The sequence below is a fragment of the Symphodus melops genome (genome assembly GCF_947650265.1).
Source record: "Symphodus melops genome assembly, chromosome: 14".
Classification (NCBI taxonomy): Eukaryota; Metazoa; Chordata; class Actinopteri; order Labriformes; family Labridae; genus Symphodus; species Symphodus melops.
Window position 1 is genome coordinate 1,457,244 of NC_136704.1, and position 19,866 is coordinate 1,477,109.

Consider the following 19,866-nt stretch of genomic DNA (forward strand, 5'->3'; position numbering starts at 1 on the left):
AAGAAGCACATCACCACTCTGAGGAAAGCAAAAGGAAAGAGAATTGTCAGACCTGTTAGAAACAGCAGGAAAACAAAATGATCATGTACCACTTGGTGTTTTCTTCTCTTCACTGTCCTTTGATTGTTTCTCTGTGCTTGTTAATCTTCTCACATCTTTCTATGCAGAACCTTAAAATAGGGTCTTTGAATATTAATGGTGGGAGGGACAGACAGAAAAGAGCTTCAATTTCTGAAGTAGCTTCTCAGAAAAGGTTAGATGTGCTTTTTCTGCAAGAGACTCACACTAATCCAGCAGATGAGGTAGACTGGGGGTTATGGTGGGAGGGCTCACATACCCTGAGCCATGGCACCAGTCTCAGTGCAGGAGTGGCTGTTCTGTTTAGACCGACTGCAACAGTTCTGTCATCTACTGAAGTGGTGAAGGGTCGACTGCTGGTGGTTAAAGCTCAGATAGAAGGTTCTGTGTTTTCTTTTGTTAATGTTTATGCCCCAAATGAAGGACCAGCAAGAGTGAGTTTCTATGCCTTGTTGAAAAACGAGCTGATCAATTATCACCAGGACTCACAGCAAGATCTCCCCAGTTGGCTTCACCGACCACCATCTAGTCACCATAGACTTGGTCAGTTCGCCAGGGAAGAGAGTTAAGTCTCACTGGTTTTTTAACAATAAATTACTGCAGGACCTTCTGCCAGGGCTTTCAGCACTTCTGGCAGCAATGGAAAGGGAAGAAAAGCAGTTGTAGCTCATTGAAACAGTGGTGGGAGGTTGGGAAGACACAAATTTGTGTTTTTTGCCAACAGTACACCTCCCATTCAATTGCTAAAATCAAGGCAGCGGTTCAGGAGCTTGAGATCAGCATGAAGAACATTGAGAAAGGGCTAAATAGAGACTCTGACCCTGCTGTGGGTCGGCTGCTGCAGGACAAGAAGTCCGAGTTGAGCTCCCTCCTGCAGGAAAGAGTGAAGGGAGCGCTTGTCAGGTCTCGCTTCCTTCAGCTCAAAGACATGGATGCCCCGACGTCTTTCTTCTTTAATCTGGAGAGGTCGGTGGCACAAAGGAAGCAGATGACCTGCCTGAAGCTTCCAGGAGGAAGGGTGACCACGAGCCTGGACGAGATCAGGAGCCATGCCGTGGATTTCTATGCTGAACTCTTCGGGGCGGAGCAGTGCGACATGGAGAGTCGGGAGGAGCTGCTGGAGGGGCTTCCTCAGCTCAGCCCGGAGGAGAAAGCTGTACTGGACTATGAGCTGACTTTGGAGGAGCTGACTGCTGCTGTGAACCAGTTGGCTTCAGGACGGGCACCTGGGATTGACGGTCTCTCTGCTGACTTTTTTAAACGTTTCTGGAATATTCTTGGACCTGATTTGCACGCTGTTTTTATGGAGTGTTTTAAAACAGGATCTCTTCCTGTCTCCTGTCAACGAGCGGTACTGTCCCTGCTGCCCAAGAAGGGGGACCTGGCCTTACTTAAGAACTGGAGGCCAGTGGCCCTCCTCTGCACAGATTATAAAATACTCTCCAGAGCCCTGTCAAACAGACTGAAGTCTTCCTTGGGTATGATCGTGCACACAGATCAAACATACTGTGTGCCTGACAGGACAATTATGGACAACATTTTCCTCATCCGAGATGTTATTGATGTTTGTAGGTCTTTTAATAATGTTGATTTTGGTATTGTATGTCTGGATCAGGAGAAGGCGTTTGATAAAGTTGACCACTCTTACCTGTTCTCTACTCTCAGGGCTTTTGGTTTTGGGGATAGCTTTCTGTCTTGGATTAGCATTCTGTACAGTGGAGCTCAGTGTTTGGTGAAGACGGGGGCCGGGCTGAGTCGACCCGTCCCCGTGCAGCGTGGAATCAGGCAAGGCTGTCCAGTTTCAGGTCAGCTCTACAGCTTTGCCATTGATCCTCTGCTGTGTAGGCTGAGGGACCATCTCAGTGGTCTCTCTTTACCCGGGTCTGTGGATCCTGATCAGCCCCTGACTGTATCCGCCTATGCGGATGACGTTAACATCTTTATTACAAGCCAGGATGTTAAATGTTTGCAGGACGCCCTGTCCCTGTACGAAAAGGCCTCATCTGCACGGGTGAACTGATACAGCTCGACTGTTGCTGAGGAGAGCTGGGCGGTTGGAGTATGACAAACAGCTTTTCCTTTTGGAGCAGGAGAAGGTGGATTATACTGGACTTACAAGTTTTTACAGCTCTGTGTTGCAGGCATGGCGGGTTTTTAAGATTGCACGAACCTCTTCTGAAAGACCCGGCATGTGGTTGTTTGAGGAACCTTTGTTTTTTAATGACTTTCTGCCGAGTCAGGCGTTGCAGTCCGCCAGTCTACGTGCCAGCCTCAGACAAGCTGGCTGCACCAAACTGGGCCACCTCATGAAAATGACGATTACATCTGTGGACAATCTGAGAGCGAGGAGCAACATCACCTCTGTCAGGCTCATCAACAGGGTGGTGAAGGAAGTCTGTGCCGCCCTGCCACAAAGCCTGAGACTGTTTGTAGCGGACCGAACTCTGTGGGACCAATGGACAGAAAAGGGGGAGTACAGCTTCCCGCGTCTGCTCATCACCCCAGCAGTGGGGGAGTGGCAGGAAGGAGGGGGGCAGCTGCTGTCTTTCACAACCCCTCAGCTGGACACTTTTAAGGAGCTGGGGAAGAAACCACTCTACCACGTCTGCGTGAAGGTTTTGAACCTGAACTCTTTGTCCGGCCAGAAAGAGTCGAGGTGGGCCGAGTTTTTTGGCAGAGGTGTTTCCCCGAAAGGCAGCTGGAGGTCCCTGTACAAGATGCCCGTTGAAAAGTGGACAGCAGACCTCCAGTGGAGGGTCGTACATGGGGCAATAGCTACGAACAGATACAGAGCGCACCTGGATCCAGGGGTGGGAGACCAGTGTCTTTTTTGTGGTCAGACTGAGACTTTGATTCACTTGTTTGTACAATGCCCCCGACTATCAGCACTGTTTGGAGTTTTAAAAAGGTGGGTTCAAGGGTTCGAGGAGGTGTTCTCCTTCAGTCTGTTCATCTTTGGTCCAAAGTACTGTGCACGGAGGAAGAGTGAGCACACGCTGATAAACTTCTTGTCTGGTTCTGCTAAGTTGGCCATTTGGCTGACTCGTAAGAATCGGTCTCTGGGCAGCGTGGAGCCGCTGTCAGTTCTGGAGGGTTAAAAGCTAAGCTCAGGGTGGAACATGCCTATTATAAGATGACGGACAACTTGTGGACTTTTGGTGAAATGTGGGCTGTTGGGGGGGTTCTATTCACTATACATGTATGATTGAAGTAATTTTCTTTGTTGTTGTTTTTTTTCTGATTTGACGGTTTTTGTTATTGTTGTACAGTAATTTTTGCAACGGTTCATTAAAGGGATTTTGAAAACCAAAACCTCCTCTCCTCTCCTGTCCTCTCCTCTCCTCTCCTCCTCTCCTCTCCTCTCTGTCACAGAGCTAGCAGCTTTAATTCAATGTTTTCTGACTGCTATCGACTGACTGACCCGCCCTGCTCTCTGCTCGCCTCGTTCAGGAAGTCCGGGGAGAAATCGATGGCGGGTTTTCCTGGGAGTCAGAGGTCGGGGATAAGTGGAGCCCTGCAGGGGATGAGCAGGGATCAGCTGAGCGACGGAGTGGCAGACGAGCACAGAGTCCTCGATGATCCTGTCCAGGATCTATCCGGGCCCCATGAGGAGGCCTCCACAGTCTGACAGCAGACCTGCGGCGCTGGAGGTCGTCTGTCATGAGGTTCGGGCAGAAAGCAGGGAAGGCGACCAAACTCACTGAAACACTAAAACAAAGTAAATCCAGGGACCAAAGGGAAACAAACGACCGGCTCAGACTGGACAAGAAGCTCACAGACTGACGACAGGCAAACTACAACAAACTACAACGAGCTGACACGTAACAAAGACAGAGACTGAGGCTGCGTCCACACGTAGCATCCACACGAAAACAAAGATTTACGGCATCAAAAACGAAGCTTTTAAAAACCTCCGACCGAAGTGAAGATTTGTGAATTCTCGGTTTATGCGTTTGCATGTGGACGTCAATAACCAGGGTTTTATTTTTCATAACGTCACTGCCTGTGTTTACATTCAGAAACAGTCTGGACACCCTCACAACGGGTTAAGTGCTGTTTTTTGTCCAGGCGCTTTTTTCTGCTGCATGTTCAGGACGACAGGCAAAGGGCGACGTTAAGGATGTCACAGACAGAGGAAGAGACCCAAACGCACGACTCCTAGGGCAAAAGGCAGTTTAAAAAATCCAGTTATTGCAAGCAGGGTTCGATACACGGAAGTCAGTCAATCCAGGCAGAGGTACAAAAACAGCAGGCAGGAATCAAAAGTCAAAGAACACAACCGGGTTGGATCAGAAACAAGACAGAAGAATACCGGTAACGCTACGAAGAGACAAGAGACATAGAGACAAAACAAACTGGCAAGGAGTGAGGGGAAAACATAGACATTATATACTGAAAGGGGGTGGAGCTAACAAGACACAGGTGAGACACATCAGGTAGTCAGACAGGAGGGAAACAAGGAACAAAGAGCACAAGACCAAGAGGACAAGAACAAGTAAAACACAAGACATGATACATGAGGAAATAAACTAAACCCTTAACCCGGGGATGTGACAAAGGATGCTTATTTTATCTAAGTGACGTGGAGAGACGGAAGCTTACTCTGATTGGATAGGATGTGGGGAACTGCTGCCACCTAAAGGTCTGGCATGCTTATGAATGTGCTTAAAAACTTCTGCTGTTACGTGTGAATGAAGGCTTTTCTAAAAACGAGGTTGTGTGTATGTAAGTTTGTTTTCTAGACGGAGGGGGCAGGATATTCGTTTTTACAAACGCCTAAAGACACAGGTGAGACTGAGGACACAGGTGAGACTGAAGACACAGGTGAGACTGAAGGCACAGGTGAGACTAAAGACAGGTGAGACTAATCAGACACAGGTGAGACTGAAGACACAGGTGAGACTAATCAGACACAGGTGAGACTAAAGACAGGTGAGACTAATCAGACACAGGTGAGACTGAAGACACAGGTGAGACTAATCAGACACAGGTGAGACTAAAGACACAGGTGAGACTAATCAGACACAGGTGAGACTGAAGGCACAGGTGAGACTAAAGACAGGTGAGACTAATCAGACACAGGTGAGACTAAAGACACAGGTGAGACTAATCAGACACAGGTGAGACTAAAGACACAGGTGAGACTAATCAGACACAGGTGAGACTAAAGACACAGGTGAGACTAATCAGACACAGGTGAGACTGAAGACACAGGTGAGACTGAAGACACAGGTGAGACTGAAGGCACAGGTGAGACTAATCAGACACAGGTGAGACTGAAGACACAGGTGAGACTGAAGACACAGGTGAGACTAAAGACACAGGTAAGACTGAAGACACAGGTGAGACTGAAGACACAGGTGAGACTAATCAGACACAAGTGAGACTGAAGACACAGGTGAGACTGAAGACACAGGTGAGACAAAAGACACAGCTGAGACAGAAGACACAGGTGAGACTGAAGACACAGGTGAGACTGAAGGCATGAGACTGAAGACACATGTGAGACTAAAGACACAGGTGAGACTGAAGACACAGGTGAGACAGAAGACACAGGTGAGACTGAAGACATGAGACTGAAGACACAGGTGAGACTGAAGACACAGGTGAGACTAAAGACACAGGTGAGACTAATCAGACAGGTGAGACTGAAGACACAGGTGAGACTAAAGACACAGGTGAGACTGAAGACACAGGTGAGACTGAAGACACAGGTGAGACTAATGACACAGGTGAGACCAAAGACAGGTGAGACTGAAGACACAGGTGAGACTGAAGACACAGGTGAGACAAAAGACACAGGTGAGACTGAAGACACAGGTGAGACTAATCAGACACAGGTGAGACTGAAGACACAGGTGAGACTGAAGGCACAGGTGAGACTAATCAGACACAGGTGAGACTGAAGACACAGGTGAGACTAATCAGACACAGGTGAGACTGAAGACACAGGTGAGACTGAAGACACAGGTGAGACTAAAGACACAGGTGAGACTGAAGACACAGGTGAGACTGAAGACACAGGTGAGACTAATCAGACACAAGTGAGACTGAAGACACAGGTGAGACTGAAGACACAGGTGAGACTAAAGACACAGGTAAGACTGAAGACACATGTGAGACTAAAGACACAGGTGAGACTGAAGACACAGGTGAGACTGAAGACACAGTTGAGACAGAAGACACAGGTGAGACTGAAGACATGAGACTGAAAACACAGGTGAGACTGAAGACACAGGTGAGACAGAAGACACAGGTGAGACTGAAGACATGAGACTGAAGACACAGGTGAGACTGAAGACACAGGTGAGACTAAAGACACAGGTGAGACTAAAGACAGAGGTGAGACTGAAGACACAGGTGAGACTAAAGACACAGGTGAGACTGAAGACACAGGTGAGACTAAAGACACAGGTGAGACTAATCAGACACAGGTGAGACTAAAGACACAGGTGAGACTAAAGACACAGGTGAGACTGAAGACACAGGTGAGACTGAAGACACGGGTGAGACTATAGACACAGGTGAGACTAATGACACAGGTGAGACTGAAGACACAGGTGAGACTGAAGACACGGGTGAGACTGAAGACACGGGTGAGACTAATGACACAGGTGAGACTGAAGACACAGGTGAGACTAAAGACACAGGTGAGACTAATCAGACACAGGTGAGACTGAAGACACAGGTGAGACTAATCAGACACAGGTGAGACTGAAGACACAGGTGAGACTGAAGACACAGGTGACACTAAAGACACAGGTGAGACTGAAGACACAGGTGAGACTGAAGACACTGGTGAGACTAAGGACACAGGTGAGTCTGAAGACACAGGTGAGACTAAAGACACTGGTGAGACTAAGGACACAGGTGAGTCTGAAGACACAGGTGAGACTAAAGACACAGGTGAGACTAATGAGGGAAATGAACAAGGTGGGAAACACAAGGAACAAAGAACACAAGACCAGAACACTGAGGATGAGTACAAAGTAAAACCTGACACTGACACACAACATAAACCAGATATTACAAAATAAAACAGGAAATACTGAAGACTAGACTTAAAACACAACACAGGAAGTAAAGTTACAGGTAGGAGGACACAGGGAAACACTAAAGACTGAAGTAAACACAAGGAAACAATCAATCGTTTGCAGTGTGAATCCACGTGCCTGGTGTCCGTGCGTTTCAGCTGTCATACAGTCTATGGCTTACAAACCAATGTAAGCAACCAATCAGAAACAGAGTCCGCCCCTGTGAGAACGGAGCGCTGAACGTCAAGCCTGTTTACATCGTGATACAGCAGTAACTCATATCTGTGGTAGGCCTAACTCAAAAGCAATAGCTGTGTGGATACAGATTAGAGCTGAAACGATTCCTCGAATAATTCCACTACAAACATTCATAGAGGATTTTTTTCTGGCCTCTAAGTGTTGTTGTTTTGTTTTTTTTGTGTCATCAAAACTATGCTATGAGTATAAAACATGTTTAATGTAGCTGCAGCTACCTGCTCCTCTCTCTGCTGCACTCTGACTCTTATACACACACACACACACACACACACACACACACACACACACACACACACACACACACGAGCACGGTGCGCCCCTTTTAACTTTTAGTCAGCACACAGTTGATCCGTGATCCATACGAGCCAGTCTGGAACACGTGATCCGGTCAAACGGCTTTTCTCCGTTCACTCTCTCCGTGTCTGCAGCTAACGTAATGATAGCAACGTCCTCACAGTCTCTGTCATAGACACGTCTATGGTCTCTGTAGTCTCAACTAACGTAACGATAGCAGCGTCCTCTCACGGTCTCTGTCATAGACACGTCTATGGTCTCTGTAGTCTCAGCTAACGTAACGATAGCAGTGTCCTCTCACGGTCTCTGTCATAGACACGTCTATGGTCTCTGTAGTCTCAGCTAACGTAACGATAGCAGCGTCCTCTCACGGTCTCTGTCATAGACACGTCTATGGTCTCTGTAGTCTCAGCTAACGTAACGATAGCAACGTCCTCTCACAGTCTCTGTCATAGACACGTCTATGGTCTCTGTAGTCTCAGCTAACGTAACGATAGCAACGTCCTCACAGTCTCTGTCATAGACGCGTCTCTGTAGTCTCAGCTAACGTAACGATAGCAACGTCCTCTCAGTCTCTGTCATAGACACGTCTATGGTCTCTGTAGTCTCAGCTAACGTAACGATAGCAACGTCCTCACAGTCTCTGTCATAGACACGTCTATGGTCTCTGTAGTCTCAGCTAACGTAACGATAGCAGCGTCCTCTCACAGTCTCTGTCATAGACGCGTCTATGGTCTCTGTAGTCTCAGCTAACGTAACGATAGCAGCGTCCTCACAGTCTCTGTCATAGACGCATCTATGGTCTCTGTAGTCTCAGCTAACGTAACGATAGCAACGTCCTCTCACAGTCTGTGTCATAGACACGTCTATGGTCTCTGTAGTCTCAGCTAACATAACGATAGCAACGTCCTCTCACAGTCTGTGTCATAGACACGTCTCTGGTCTCTGTAGTCTCAGCTAACGTAACGATAGCAACGTCCTCTCACAGTCTGTGTCATAGACACGTCTCTGGTTTCTGTAGTCTCAGCTAACGTAACGATAGCAACGTCCTCTCACAGTCTCTGTCATAGACACGTCTATGGTCTCTGTAGTCTCAGCTAACGTAACGATAGCAGCGTCCTCTCACAGTCTCTGTCATAGACACGTCTATGGTCTCTGTAGTCTCAGCTAACGTAACGATAGCAACGTCCTCTCACAGTCTCTGTCATAGACACGTCTATGGTCTCTGTAGTCTCAGCTAACGTAACGATAGCAACGTCCTCTCACAGTCTGTGTCATAGACACTTCTATGGTCTCTGTAGTCTCAGCTAACGTAACGATAGCAACGTCCTCTCACAGTCTGTGTCATAGACGCGTCTATGGTCTCTGTAGTTTCAGCTAACGTAACGATAGCAGCGTCCTCTCACAGTCTCTGTCATAGACACGTCTATGGTCTCTGTAGTTTCAGCTAACGTAACGATAGCAGCGTCCTCTCACAGTCTCTGTCATAGACACGTCTGTGGTCTCTGTAGTCTGTGAGCGTGCTGAATGCACGCGCTGCAGGAGCAGACAGAGATACACTTTTAACAATATACAGGCTGATTATATTAAATGTCTGATGTTGTCAAAGCTAAATCAAGACAGAACTTGTTTGTGGAAGAATAATTTATTATTCTCTGATGGATTTTAGTTTTTAGTCTGTAATGTTAATGCGGGGGGGGGGGGGTCAAAATGATTGATTGTGTGATTGATTCAACAGAACATAATGCTTTCTCTATTAAATGTACAGTAACAGATGTGTAGGCTACACAAAACACTATTTGTTATTTCAGCCATTAAAACATGTTTGGCCTGTATGTTTCATTTACCTGCCGCCTTGACCAGTGAATCAGAAAGTGAATTATGGACCCTGTCAGTAATATGGTGAGTGTCAGCAGCTGTAGAGCAGAGGTGGTTGGTTGTAACAAGCAGGCGTTACCATGGTAGGGACGACCTGAGACGAGTTAAACCTTAATTAAGTATGATTTTATTCGATTACTCGATTAATCGATCTGGATATTCGATAGAATACTCGATTACTAAATTATTCGATAGCTGCAGCTCTACTACAGACCTGATATGGATATGGTTGGGCCATGGATAAAGATCAGTTTGTAGGGTGAGTTAAAAAATGTCCTGCTTTTCATGTTGACATTTTGTCGTTCTGCAGTCGCCTCGTAGGCAGACTCAGCAGTTGAATGTGTCATCTCCAGTGTAGCAGTAGACATTTCGTTATTCTACTGTAATGTTTACGGTAGAATATTGTGGGGCGTTTCCCGTTTTGATTTGTTGTTTGTTTGGATTCAGCACGCGTAGTTCGTAAAACTTTCCCAGCTAACTTGACTGAGCCTAATGACAGCATGGAGGCGTTGTTTGCTGAAGAGGGCGCTGACACTGGCCAAATCGACAGGACGATAAAAACAAATGGAGATGGGCTTGGTTAGACGACGCAGGGAGGATGGAAAGCCGTCTCGCACATGGTGCAAAAAGATGACTTTGTCAGGTGTGTGTGTATGTGCGTGATTTGCCATAAAAAAAAATCCCTTATGGTGGCAATGGCAAGAAATGGTAGCACGCCATGCTGCAGATGCTAAACACAAGGCTGCTAATTTACCAATGTAAATTAGTAGGAGAAAACAATGTTGATCCGTTCTGACCAACCTGAAAATGTTTTTGTTTCTGTCATTGATGCTGAAGTTTAGGCAATTGGTTCTGTGAGCTTCTGATTTATAGGTGTCCTATGTGGCAGCCGCTTGAGCCGGGAAACCACTTTGGATGTAGTGGCTGTTAAAGCACTATATAATGCACACCATGCGGGTTGGGCATGCCGAATCATTTTTCAGTCAAAACGGTTTTTTTTGCTTTAATCCCTGCGTCTTTAGTCCGCCTCGTGTTACTGATACCGATAGGATTTGCGTCTCAGGAAACTTCACATTACATGGAAACAATATTTATTTATTATAACTTATAACTTCATGTTTGAAAGGCACGCTAACAGAACTAGCCACATCTCTTTGTTTTGATTTGTAAAGTCACCTTTTACGATTAATTTGGCAAAGCATTGTGGGAGTTTAAATACACTGCATTTCCTGGGGCGCCGGTGGCGCAGCGGCAGCGCGCGCGTCCCATATAGCGAGGCTTTGTTCCTCGCACGGGCGGCCTGGGTTCGCGTCCGGCCTGTGGCCCATCTCCCGCATGTCTCTCCCTGCTCTCTCCCTGTTTCCGACTCTATCCACTTTCCTCTCACTATCAATAAAGGCCAAAAATAAATCTTAAAAAAAAAAGAAAAAAAGAAAAAAATACACTGCATTTCCCAGAAGGACTCATCCGATCCACACGGCACGAAGATGTGAAGTTAGCATCCATACTGACATGTTCAGGCCGCTGAACGACCACGGGGGTTCAGGCCGCTGAACGACCACGAGGGTTCAGTCTGCTGAACGACCACGAAGGTGTACGACCACGAGGGTTCAGACTACTGAACTGTCTGTACTCCGTTCTGAAGTGTTTTTTCAGAAAGGGGCGGGGACTAAGGAGGTTGCAGAAGACCCAGATTCTCTGTGACCTCATGGTCCAGTCGGCTTCTCATTGGTGTTTTCTTATCTCAGCGAGCTGCTGCTTCGTCCCCTACACACAAACAAACAGACTGAGAGTGACGGCTGGAGGGTGAGGACGAGGATGGAGGTAAGGCGACAAGTCAGTGAAGTTTGTTTGTGTAAAGGTGCAAAGGTGCAAAGGTGTAAAGGTGTAAAGGTGTGAGTGTGTAAAAGTGTAAAGGTGTCGGTGTGTGAGTGTGTAAAGGTGTAAAGGTGTGAGTGTGTAAAAGTGTAAAGGTGTCGGTGTGTAAAGGTGTAAAGGTGTGAGTGTGTAAAGGTGTGAGTGTGTAAAGGTGTAAAGGTGTGAGTGTGTAAAGGTGTGAGTGTGTAAAGGTATAAAGGTGTGAGTGTGTAAAAGTGTAAAGGTGTGAGTGTGTAAAGGTGTGAGTGTGTAAAAGTGTAAAGGTGTGAGTGTGTAAAAGTGTAAAGGTGTGAGTGTGTAAAAGTGTAAAGGTGTGAGTGTGTAAAGGTGTAAAGGTGTGAGTGTGTAAAGGTGTAAAGGTGTGAGTGTGTAAAGGTGTGAGTGTGTAAAAGTGTAAAGGTGTGAGTGTGTAAAGGTGTAAAGGTGTGAGTGTGTAAAGGTGTAAAGGTGTGAGTGTGTAAAGGTGTAAAGGTGTGAGTGTGTAAAGGTGTAAAGGTGTGAGTGTGTAAAGGTGTAAAGGTGTGAGTGTGTAAAGGTGTAAAGGTGTGAGTGTGTAAAGGTGTGAGTGTGTAAAGGTGTGAGTGGGATGTGTTGTGCACACGGTGAGTGTCGGGTCTGTTTCTGATTAAAGACAGAATCGTTACAGTTCAGCTTTTCAAAGATTTAAAGTCTTTTTCTCTGTAACTATCACGTCATTTAAAGCCTTGTTTCACGCTCTCATTATTTTCTCGTGTTTTCTGACAGCAGTCGTCGATGACCGTCGCGGACAGAGCCGTTGGGGCCGTTATCGGCGCCGCAGTAGCAGATGCAGCAGGTGAGATAAAGGGAACACTTATCACAGCAGCTTAAGTCTCTCTGCATGTTTGGAGCTCTCACGGAGCTCTCTGAGTGGACTCACACAGCGCTCTTATATCACTGTCATGTTTAAGGGAGTGCCTGACGTGTTGCACAGAATCCTTATCAGCGTCCAGGAGACACATCTGCACGCGCTGATAGAGTTCAGACGTTTCTTTAACTTGAGTCTGTCGATCAGTAAGGAGCAGACGCCATGATGATGTCACAGCAGCGTGCATGCTGGTGGCAGAAACACAAAGGAGAAGCTCTATCACCACTAACATTAATGAAGGTGTATAAAATAATAAACTACGGGCCTGATTTACTAATTAAAGAGTGCTAAAGTGTGTGTTCACTCCTAAAGAGAGTTTTGTGGATGATCTACTAAGAACACGTGTGTGAATGATAACAGGTCAAACCGTGTGGAGGCGGTAGTATTTCAGACAGGCTTTAACGTGTTCTACTGGTTTACATCACGGAGAGTTTGGATGGAAAACAGGACGACTGAGTGCAAAATGGATATTAGTGGGAGACGAATGAAGGTCCAGGATTTTAGAGTTATAGCAGATAAATCTGAATATAACAAAAATAACATTTGTCTTATTAGAAAACCATGAAATTAAAAGCTGCCTCTCTTTTCTTCATGTTGTGAATGAATTGTCGCACGTTGTGCAGGAAGTCAGAGCTGTGGCTCAGACGCTGAGGCGCACTGATCGGACCTTTGTGCAGCAGCGCTGTGTGTGTTTGCTAAAGGAGACCAGAGAGACGTGCAACATGAGGAAAAGGAAATACTCAGTTTAAAATGTAATGTTGATGAGAAGAAGGAAGCAGGACGACATAAATGTGAACGCTGCAGTTCTTCAGAATGCAGGCTGTGAATGTTCAGTTATATTACTTTAATCATGCTGTTTCTCTTTGTTAAAAATGATTGAAGCAAAATCAAAAAAGCATCCCATTTATGTTTCTGTCATTGAAACACGTTAACGTGTGTGAGGGGAACAAAAACGATATTTACTCTTCTTTTATTGAGCCCGTGTCTCCTGCTACCTGCAGCCTGTTGTGTTTAACCCTGAACTCCTGGATCAGCACCTTCCTGTCAAACATGTTAAATTCAGACACGTCACAATCACAGCAGTTTTTACCTGACTTGATGAATCACACTGTGGACTAATTTAACTTCTTTACATTTTCTCCTCCCAGTATTTTACACGCTGACACCTCATATTACATATCCATTAAGACAAACATACTAAATGAACAATACGAGTTGTTTTACTCATATAAAGACTCCTTCCTCTCTGCACGCTGTTAGCACATCAGATAACATGCTTTTAGATGCTGGTATCACGTTTGCACACGTTTAGTAAATCAGGCCCAAAGAGTTTATACTGACTTAGTTCTCTGTCAGTCTGTAGCTCCGCCCCCTTGTGTTTAAAATGAGTACTGCAGTCTAAACTCTGATCATCACAGAGAGCTGTCTCCCCCCCTCCTCTCACACAGGTCAGCATGTGGTGGACACTGTAGCTTCAGTGTTTAGCCAGCTCAGCATGTGGTGGACACTGGAGCTTCAGTGTTTAGCCAGCTCAGCATGTGGTGGACACTGTAGCTTCAGTGTTTAGCCAGCTCTGCATGTGGTGGACACTGTAGCTTCAGTGTTTAGCCAGCTCAGCATGTGGTGGACACTGTAGCTTCAGTGTTTAGCCAGCTCTGCATGTGGTGGACACTGTAACTTCAGTGTTTGGCCAGCTCAGCATGTGGTGGACACTGTAGCTTCAGTGTTTAGCCAGCTCTGCATGTGGTGGACACTGTAGCTTCAGTGTTTAGCCAGCTCTGCATGTAGAGACACTGTAGCTTCAGTGTTTAGCCAGCTCTGCATGTGGTGGACACTGTAGCTTCAGTGTTTAGCCAGCTCTGCATGGGGTGGACACTGTAGCTTCAGTGTTTAGCCAGCTCTGCATGGGGTGGACACTGTAGCTTCAGTGTTTAGCCAGCTCTGCATGTGGTGGACGCTGTAGCTTCAGTGTTTAGCCAGCTCTGCATGTGGTGGACACTGTAGCTTCAGTGTTTAGCCAGCTCTGCATGTAGAGACACTGTAGCTTCAGTGTTTAGCCAGCTCTGCATGTGGTGGACACTGTAGCTTCAGTGTTTAGCCAGCTCTGCATGTAGAGACACTGTAGCTTCAGTGTTTAGCCAGCTCTGCATGTGGTGGACACTGTAGCTTCAGTGTTTAGCCAGCTCTGCATGTAGAGACACTGTAGCTTCAGTGTTTAGCCAGCTCTGCATGTGGTGGACACTGTAGCTTCAGTGTTTAGCCAGCTCTGCATGTAGAGACACTGTAGCTTCAGTGTTTAGCCAGCTCTGCATGTGGTGGACACTGTAGCTTCAGTGTTTAGCCAGCTCTGCATGGGGTGGACACTGTAGCTTCAGTGTTTAGCCAGCTCTGCATGTGGTGGACGCTGTAGCTTCAGTGTTTAGCCAGCTCTGCATGTGGTGGACACTGTAGCTTCAGTGTTTAGCCAGCTCTGCATGTAGAGACACTGTAGCTTCAGTGTTTAGCCAGCTCTGCATGTGGTGGACACTGTAGCTTCAGTGTTTAGCCAGCTCTGCATGTGGTGGACACTGTAGCTTCAGTGTTTAGCCAGCTCTGCATGTAGAGACACTGTAGCTTCAGTGTTTAGCCAGCTCTGCATGTAGAGACACTGTAGCTTCAGTGTTTAGCCAGCTCTGCATGGGTCTGTAAAGCTTTCTGCGTTCTAACCTCTCTCCATGATTCAAAAGCATCTCCAACATTGATCCTAGTTTGAGCGTGTGTGTGTGTGTGTGTGTCCGTCCCTCTCAGCCCAGCCCATGCACTGGATATATGATCCGGATCGTCTCAAAGAGGTTCTGTCTGATCTGGAGCCAAGTCCTGAGTTTCGTCCTCAGTCGGCGAATCCTTTTTACAGCCGGACGACGGGCGAGCAGACGTGTTACGGGGACCAGGCGTTTGTCCTGCTCCAGTCTCTAAGCGCCTGTGGAGGTAACGACAGACTGACGGATTCGTAGGCGAAAACGCATTATTTATGCTTAAGCTAAGCTAATTTGTACAGATAACGGCTTGTGTTGTGTTTGCAGATGTGGACGTTGAAGATTTGACCAAACGTTTCTACGAATTCTTCGGCCCAGGAACCGTTTACGATATGCCTCTGAATGACCCCTACAGGAAAAAAGGAGGTACTGCACTTGTTCAAAACACAGAGTGGTTAAAATCATCACAGGAGAACGCTGGGTAAAATCAGCTGAGCACGCCGTTATGCCTGACAGTGAAACCAGAAGAGCTGCTCAGCGAGTCTATCCTTCTCATTTATCACATCTGTACATCATCAGGGTGAGTCTGAGGATTAAAAAGGTCATCACCTGTGTGTCTCCCCCGTCAGGCCCTAAAGTCGTCCTCCCCCTCCCCGGCCCGTGGAGAAACAGCAGCCTGAAAGCTTTCTTCAGAAATGTGGACGCTGGAAAAGAAGAAACGGGTAAACAGCACAGATCCAGAGCTGCACCAAACCTCCGGATGTTTCCTGCCGTCCTCACCTGTCTGTGTGTTTCAGGCTGCGACGTGGACTGTCAGATGGACGGCGTCACTAAGCTGGCTCCGGTGGTCGCCATGTTTGCAGGTCGGCCTGAGATGTTGGAGAAGGTGGAGCGAGCCGTCAGAGTGACCCAGAACAACGACATGTGTGTGGCTGTGACGCTAGCTGCTGCGAGGTCGTTTTAGAAAGTCTTCATCACGACATGTTCTGACAGGAAGTAGCGCGGATATTAACCTGGCTCTTTCCTCTCAAGGCTTTTGGAGCTCTTCATCCTGAACGGCCCCGATCCTGACGCTCTGGATAAAGTTCTGTCTCAGCTGAACGATCCGAAAAGACAGAACCCTCAGGATCTGGACCGAGCTGTCTGTGGTCAGGAAACACGCCGTCTACAGAACACAGATCCTAAAACCGACCGGTCGTAAGTCTTTCACCTGAAACATGTCTCTCTGTGCTGCAGCTCAGCTCCAGCAGGTGAAGGAGAACCTGAGGAGGAGCAGCTCTCAGCTGATTCCTGCCGTGTTCACAAACACCTGAGGTGAGCGGTGAACCTGCTGACTCATGCTGCAGAATCTTCTTCAGAATCAGATCCTCTCTATGTGACCTTATCCCCTCTACATCTCACTCTGCATGCAGCTCTGCCCGGTGCACTCCAGGGGGCGCTGCACGCCGTCCTGACGCTGACCCAGCTGGATGAGGCCGTCAGGGACACGATGCGGCGTGGGGGATGCACCGCCAGCCGAGCCTCCTTCATAGGAGCGTGTTTCGGAGCTCAGGTACAGAAAGATGATACATTCAGAAAAGGCGAGGAACAGGCTGTGGCTCTCCATGGGAAGGTCGAGGGTTCGATCCCCAGCTCGAGCTTCAACATGTCCGTGTGTCCTTGGTCCAGTCTTGTAAAACAGATCATCTTGATTCTTTCAGACCGGTCTGCAGGGAGTCCCCGAGTCGTGGAGGGAGAGGACGCTCAGGTTCCCTCTGCTGATGGAGCTCGCTGAGAAAGTGGTCCAGAAACACCAACAGCCGTAGTCCAGTTCTGCCCTGAATCCTCCCCTTCATCAAAACTCCATGGAGTGTCTATTTTTAGAGGTCGCACATGACAGTTCATGACAGTCTCATTTTAAAGTCTCTGACTGAATGAAACTTGAATCCTTCTGTTGTGTCCGAGAGAGAAGCTCGACTTGTTTCTGTAGTTTAGGACATGAAGCGTCTCTAACAGCCTTCAATAAAGACGATTAATGTCACCAGCATGTCTCTGTGTCCTCTTCTTCTTAGACCAGTCTGTGTTTCCTCTTCTTCTTAGACCAGTCTGTGTTTCCTCTTCTTCTTAGACCAGTCTGTGTTTCTTCTTCTTCTTCTTCTTAGACCAGTCTGTGTTTCCTCTTCTTCTTAGACCAGTCTGTGTTTCTTCTTCTTCTTAGACCAGTCTGTGTTTCCTCTTCTTCTTAGACCAGTCTGTGTTTCCTCTTCTTCTTAGACCAGTCTGTGTTTCCTCTTCTTCTTAGACCAGTCTGTGTTTCTTCTTCTTCTTCTTCTTAGACCAGTCTGTGTTTCCTCTTCTTCTTAGACCAGTCTGTGTTTCCTCTTCTTCTTAGACCAGTCTGTGTTTCCTCTTCTTCTTAGACCAGTCTGTGTTTCCTCTTCTTCTTCTTAGACCAGTCTGTGTTTCCTCTTCTTCTTAGACCAGTCTGTGTTTCTTCTTCTTCTTAGACCAGTCTGTGTTTCTTCTTCTTAGACCAGTCTGTGTTTCTTCTTCTTAGACCAGTCTGTGTTTCTTCTTCTTAGACCAGTCTGTGTTTCTTCTTCTTCTTAGACCAGTCTGTGTTTCCTCTTCTTCTTCTTAGACCAGTCTGTGTTTCTTCTTCTTCTTAGACCAGTCTGTGTTTCTTCTTCTTCTTAGACCAGTCTGTGTTTCCTCTTCTTCTTCTTAGACCAGTCTGTGTTTCCTCTTCTTCTTAGACCAGTCTGTGTTTCTTCTTCTTCTTAGACCAGTCTGTGTTTCCTCTTCTTCTTCTTAGACCAGTCTGTGTTTCCTCTTCTTCTTAGACCAGTCTGTGTTTCTTCTTCTTCTTAGACCAGTCTGTGTTTCTTCTTCTTAGACCAGTCTGTGTTTCTTCTTCTTAGACCAGTCTGTGTTTCTTCTTCTTAGACCAGTCTGTGTTTCTTCTTCTTAGACCAGTCTGTGTTTCTTCTTCTTCTTCTTAGACCAGTCTGTGTTTCTTCTTCTTCTTCTTAGACCAGTCTGTGTTTCTTCTTCTTAGACCAGTCTGTGTTTCTTCTTCTTAGACCAGTCTGTGTTTCTTCTTCTTCTTCTTAGACCAGTCTGTGTTTCTTCTTCTTAGACCAGTCTGTGTTTCCTCATCCCAGGAAAGTCTGCAGAGTCAGCTGCTCTCTTCTAGCCGTCCCTCTGAGGAGCTTTATGAAAGAGTGTGTTCTGTGTTCTCATGTTTAAAGCAGACGAACCTTCAGAGGCTCCTCCAGCAGGAAGCAGAGGCCGCGCTGTAAAGAATGCAGCGTGTGGGCTGCAGGCCTCGCTCTGCTTTACAGCTTAAACCTGTTAACCAGTGATGGATGCTTCAGACTGGTTTCCATGCTTCAGACTGGTTTCCATGCTTCAGACCATAGACTGTAAAAATAATGGACGGGACAAGGTCCCTTGTGGAGTGAAGCTTTTATTTTTAGAGCTCCCCCTACTGACTGGCTGCAGTATAGGTCATAAGCCCCGCCTCCTCAATGATAACAGACGGGACTTGGGTCAAACTGTTAAGTTAAAATACTCGTCACATAATTTTTTTCCAGACTTAAACTCTGCTGTGATCATTAGATATTATCACCCTACATGGTGTTCAAGTGCTCATTTTTCTGTGAAGTTTGTTTTAAATAAGTTATTTGAGGTTAAAAAACGGGATTTTACGTCACACATGGCGATGATTGACAGCTGCGGATCTTACATAGCGCTCTTTGTAAATAAGCAGTTACGTCGTGAAGTCTCTGTTCAGTCTTTTCGTCTTTTTTTGAGCTGGTGAAAGCTGTTTTTTCTGCAGTAAACTAATGTCACGGACCTGTGGACTCTAAGGGAGCTTTAAGTTTTTACAGTAAGTAATAAAGTTTGATTTATGTGTCATAGCTTAAAGTGTTATGAGCGAGCTAACATATTAGCAGGCTAAGCTAGTGTAACCGAGCGGGTTGACTATGCCTGAACTTGTAAAACTATAAAATAAAGAAGTACGGAGTCTTTATAAAGTTGAACATGCGTCAGCTCCTTTATTGCCGCACACGGCGGGAGCACCCCGCACGGGTCCCGAATCACACACTTCCGTTCCTTGAACCTTTACAAAATAAAAGCTAACTCGCATAACATAATACAATAGCTTACATACTTCCCCCCCTCCGAAAAGAAACGTCCTCGTTTCAAAAAAAATTAACAGCATAAACGTAAGAAACATGTACAAGAGCACAATTATCACAGCAAATAATTGCCTCACATAACAACACAGCATCAACACAGTACGCACCCTCAAACCCAAAATCGTACACCAGACTTAGCTGATACACAGGGAATGGTAATTGGACCCACCATTGGCATTGATACAGCCTGCTATAACAAGACAACACTTCACTAAGAGCACTCACATATTATCTTACACTTTTTTAGGTGAACAAAACAAATTACTCATAACTGGTAAAGTCTTTGAAACAAACTGGCTGATTCACAGTCCTGCCAACATGAGACACAGTCAGCCCCAAGGCCACCATCAGCCAGAGGTTCTTCAGGCCCCCGGTTCCAACGTGTCGACCCCTCCTCCAGCAGTGAGGGAGCATGGATGGGAGAAGCTGAGATGCTACCTGAAGAATCAGCAGGCGATGGCAGTGTGTAGGGTCTCAGCCTGTCAGTCAGAAAAGTCACAAAGTCGGCAAAAAAAAACATGTCCCGGTGCACCACTTGAGACGGCACCAAAACATCCCGGAACACGTGCCTCCCGTCCATGGCACAAACAACAACAAAAAAAAACAAGGCGTGTAGTTGGGGGAGGATACGGGTGAGGTCC

The 19,866-nt window shown here is 46.6% G+C and overlaps 1 protein-coding gene across 2 annotated transcripts; it reads left to right on the plus strand.

Annotated features, from left to right (window-relative positions):
- The first annotated feature begins 9,750 nt into the window (after positions 1–9,750).
- LOC306834697 (crystallin J1B-like) lies at positions 9,751–17,064 on the plus strand. Of its 2 annotated transcripts, none has more exons than XM_079360784.1 (11): positions 9,751–9,801; positions 11,291–11,366; positions 12,168–12,234; positions 15,094–15,273; positions 15,369–15,467; positions 15,671–15,763; positions 15,839–15,995; positions 16,074–16,189; positions 16,278–16,355; positions 16,454–16,593; positions 16,742–17,064. In XM_079360784.1, exons 1-11 carry the CDS (start codon positions 9,779–9,781, stop codon positions 16,844–16,846), a joined length of 1,134 nt encoding a protein of 377 aa, XP_079216910.1. In that variant the 5' UTR covers positions 9,751–9,778; the 3' UTR covers positions 16,847–17,064. The 2 variants fall into 2 exon arrangements, with proteins under 2 accessions (XP_079216910.1, XP_079216909.1); XM_079360783.1 differs by having other exon boundaries at positions 9,753–9,801; positions 12,165–12,234.
- The last annotated feature ends 2,802 nt before the right edge of the window (positions 17,065–19,866 follow it).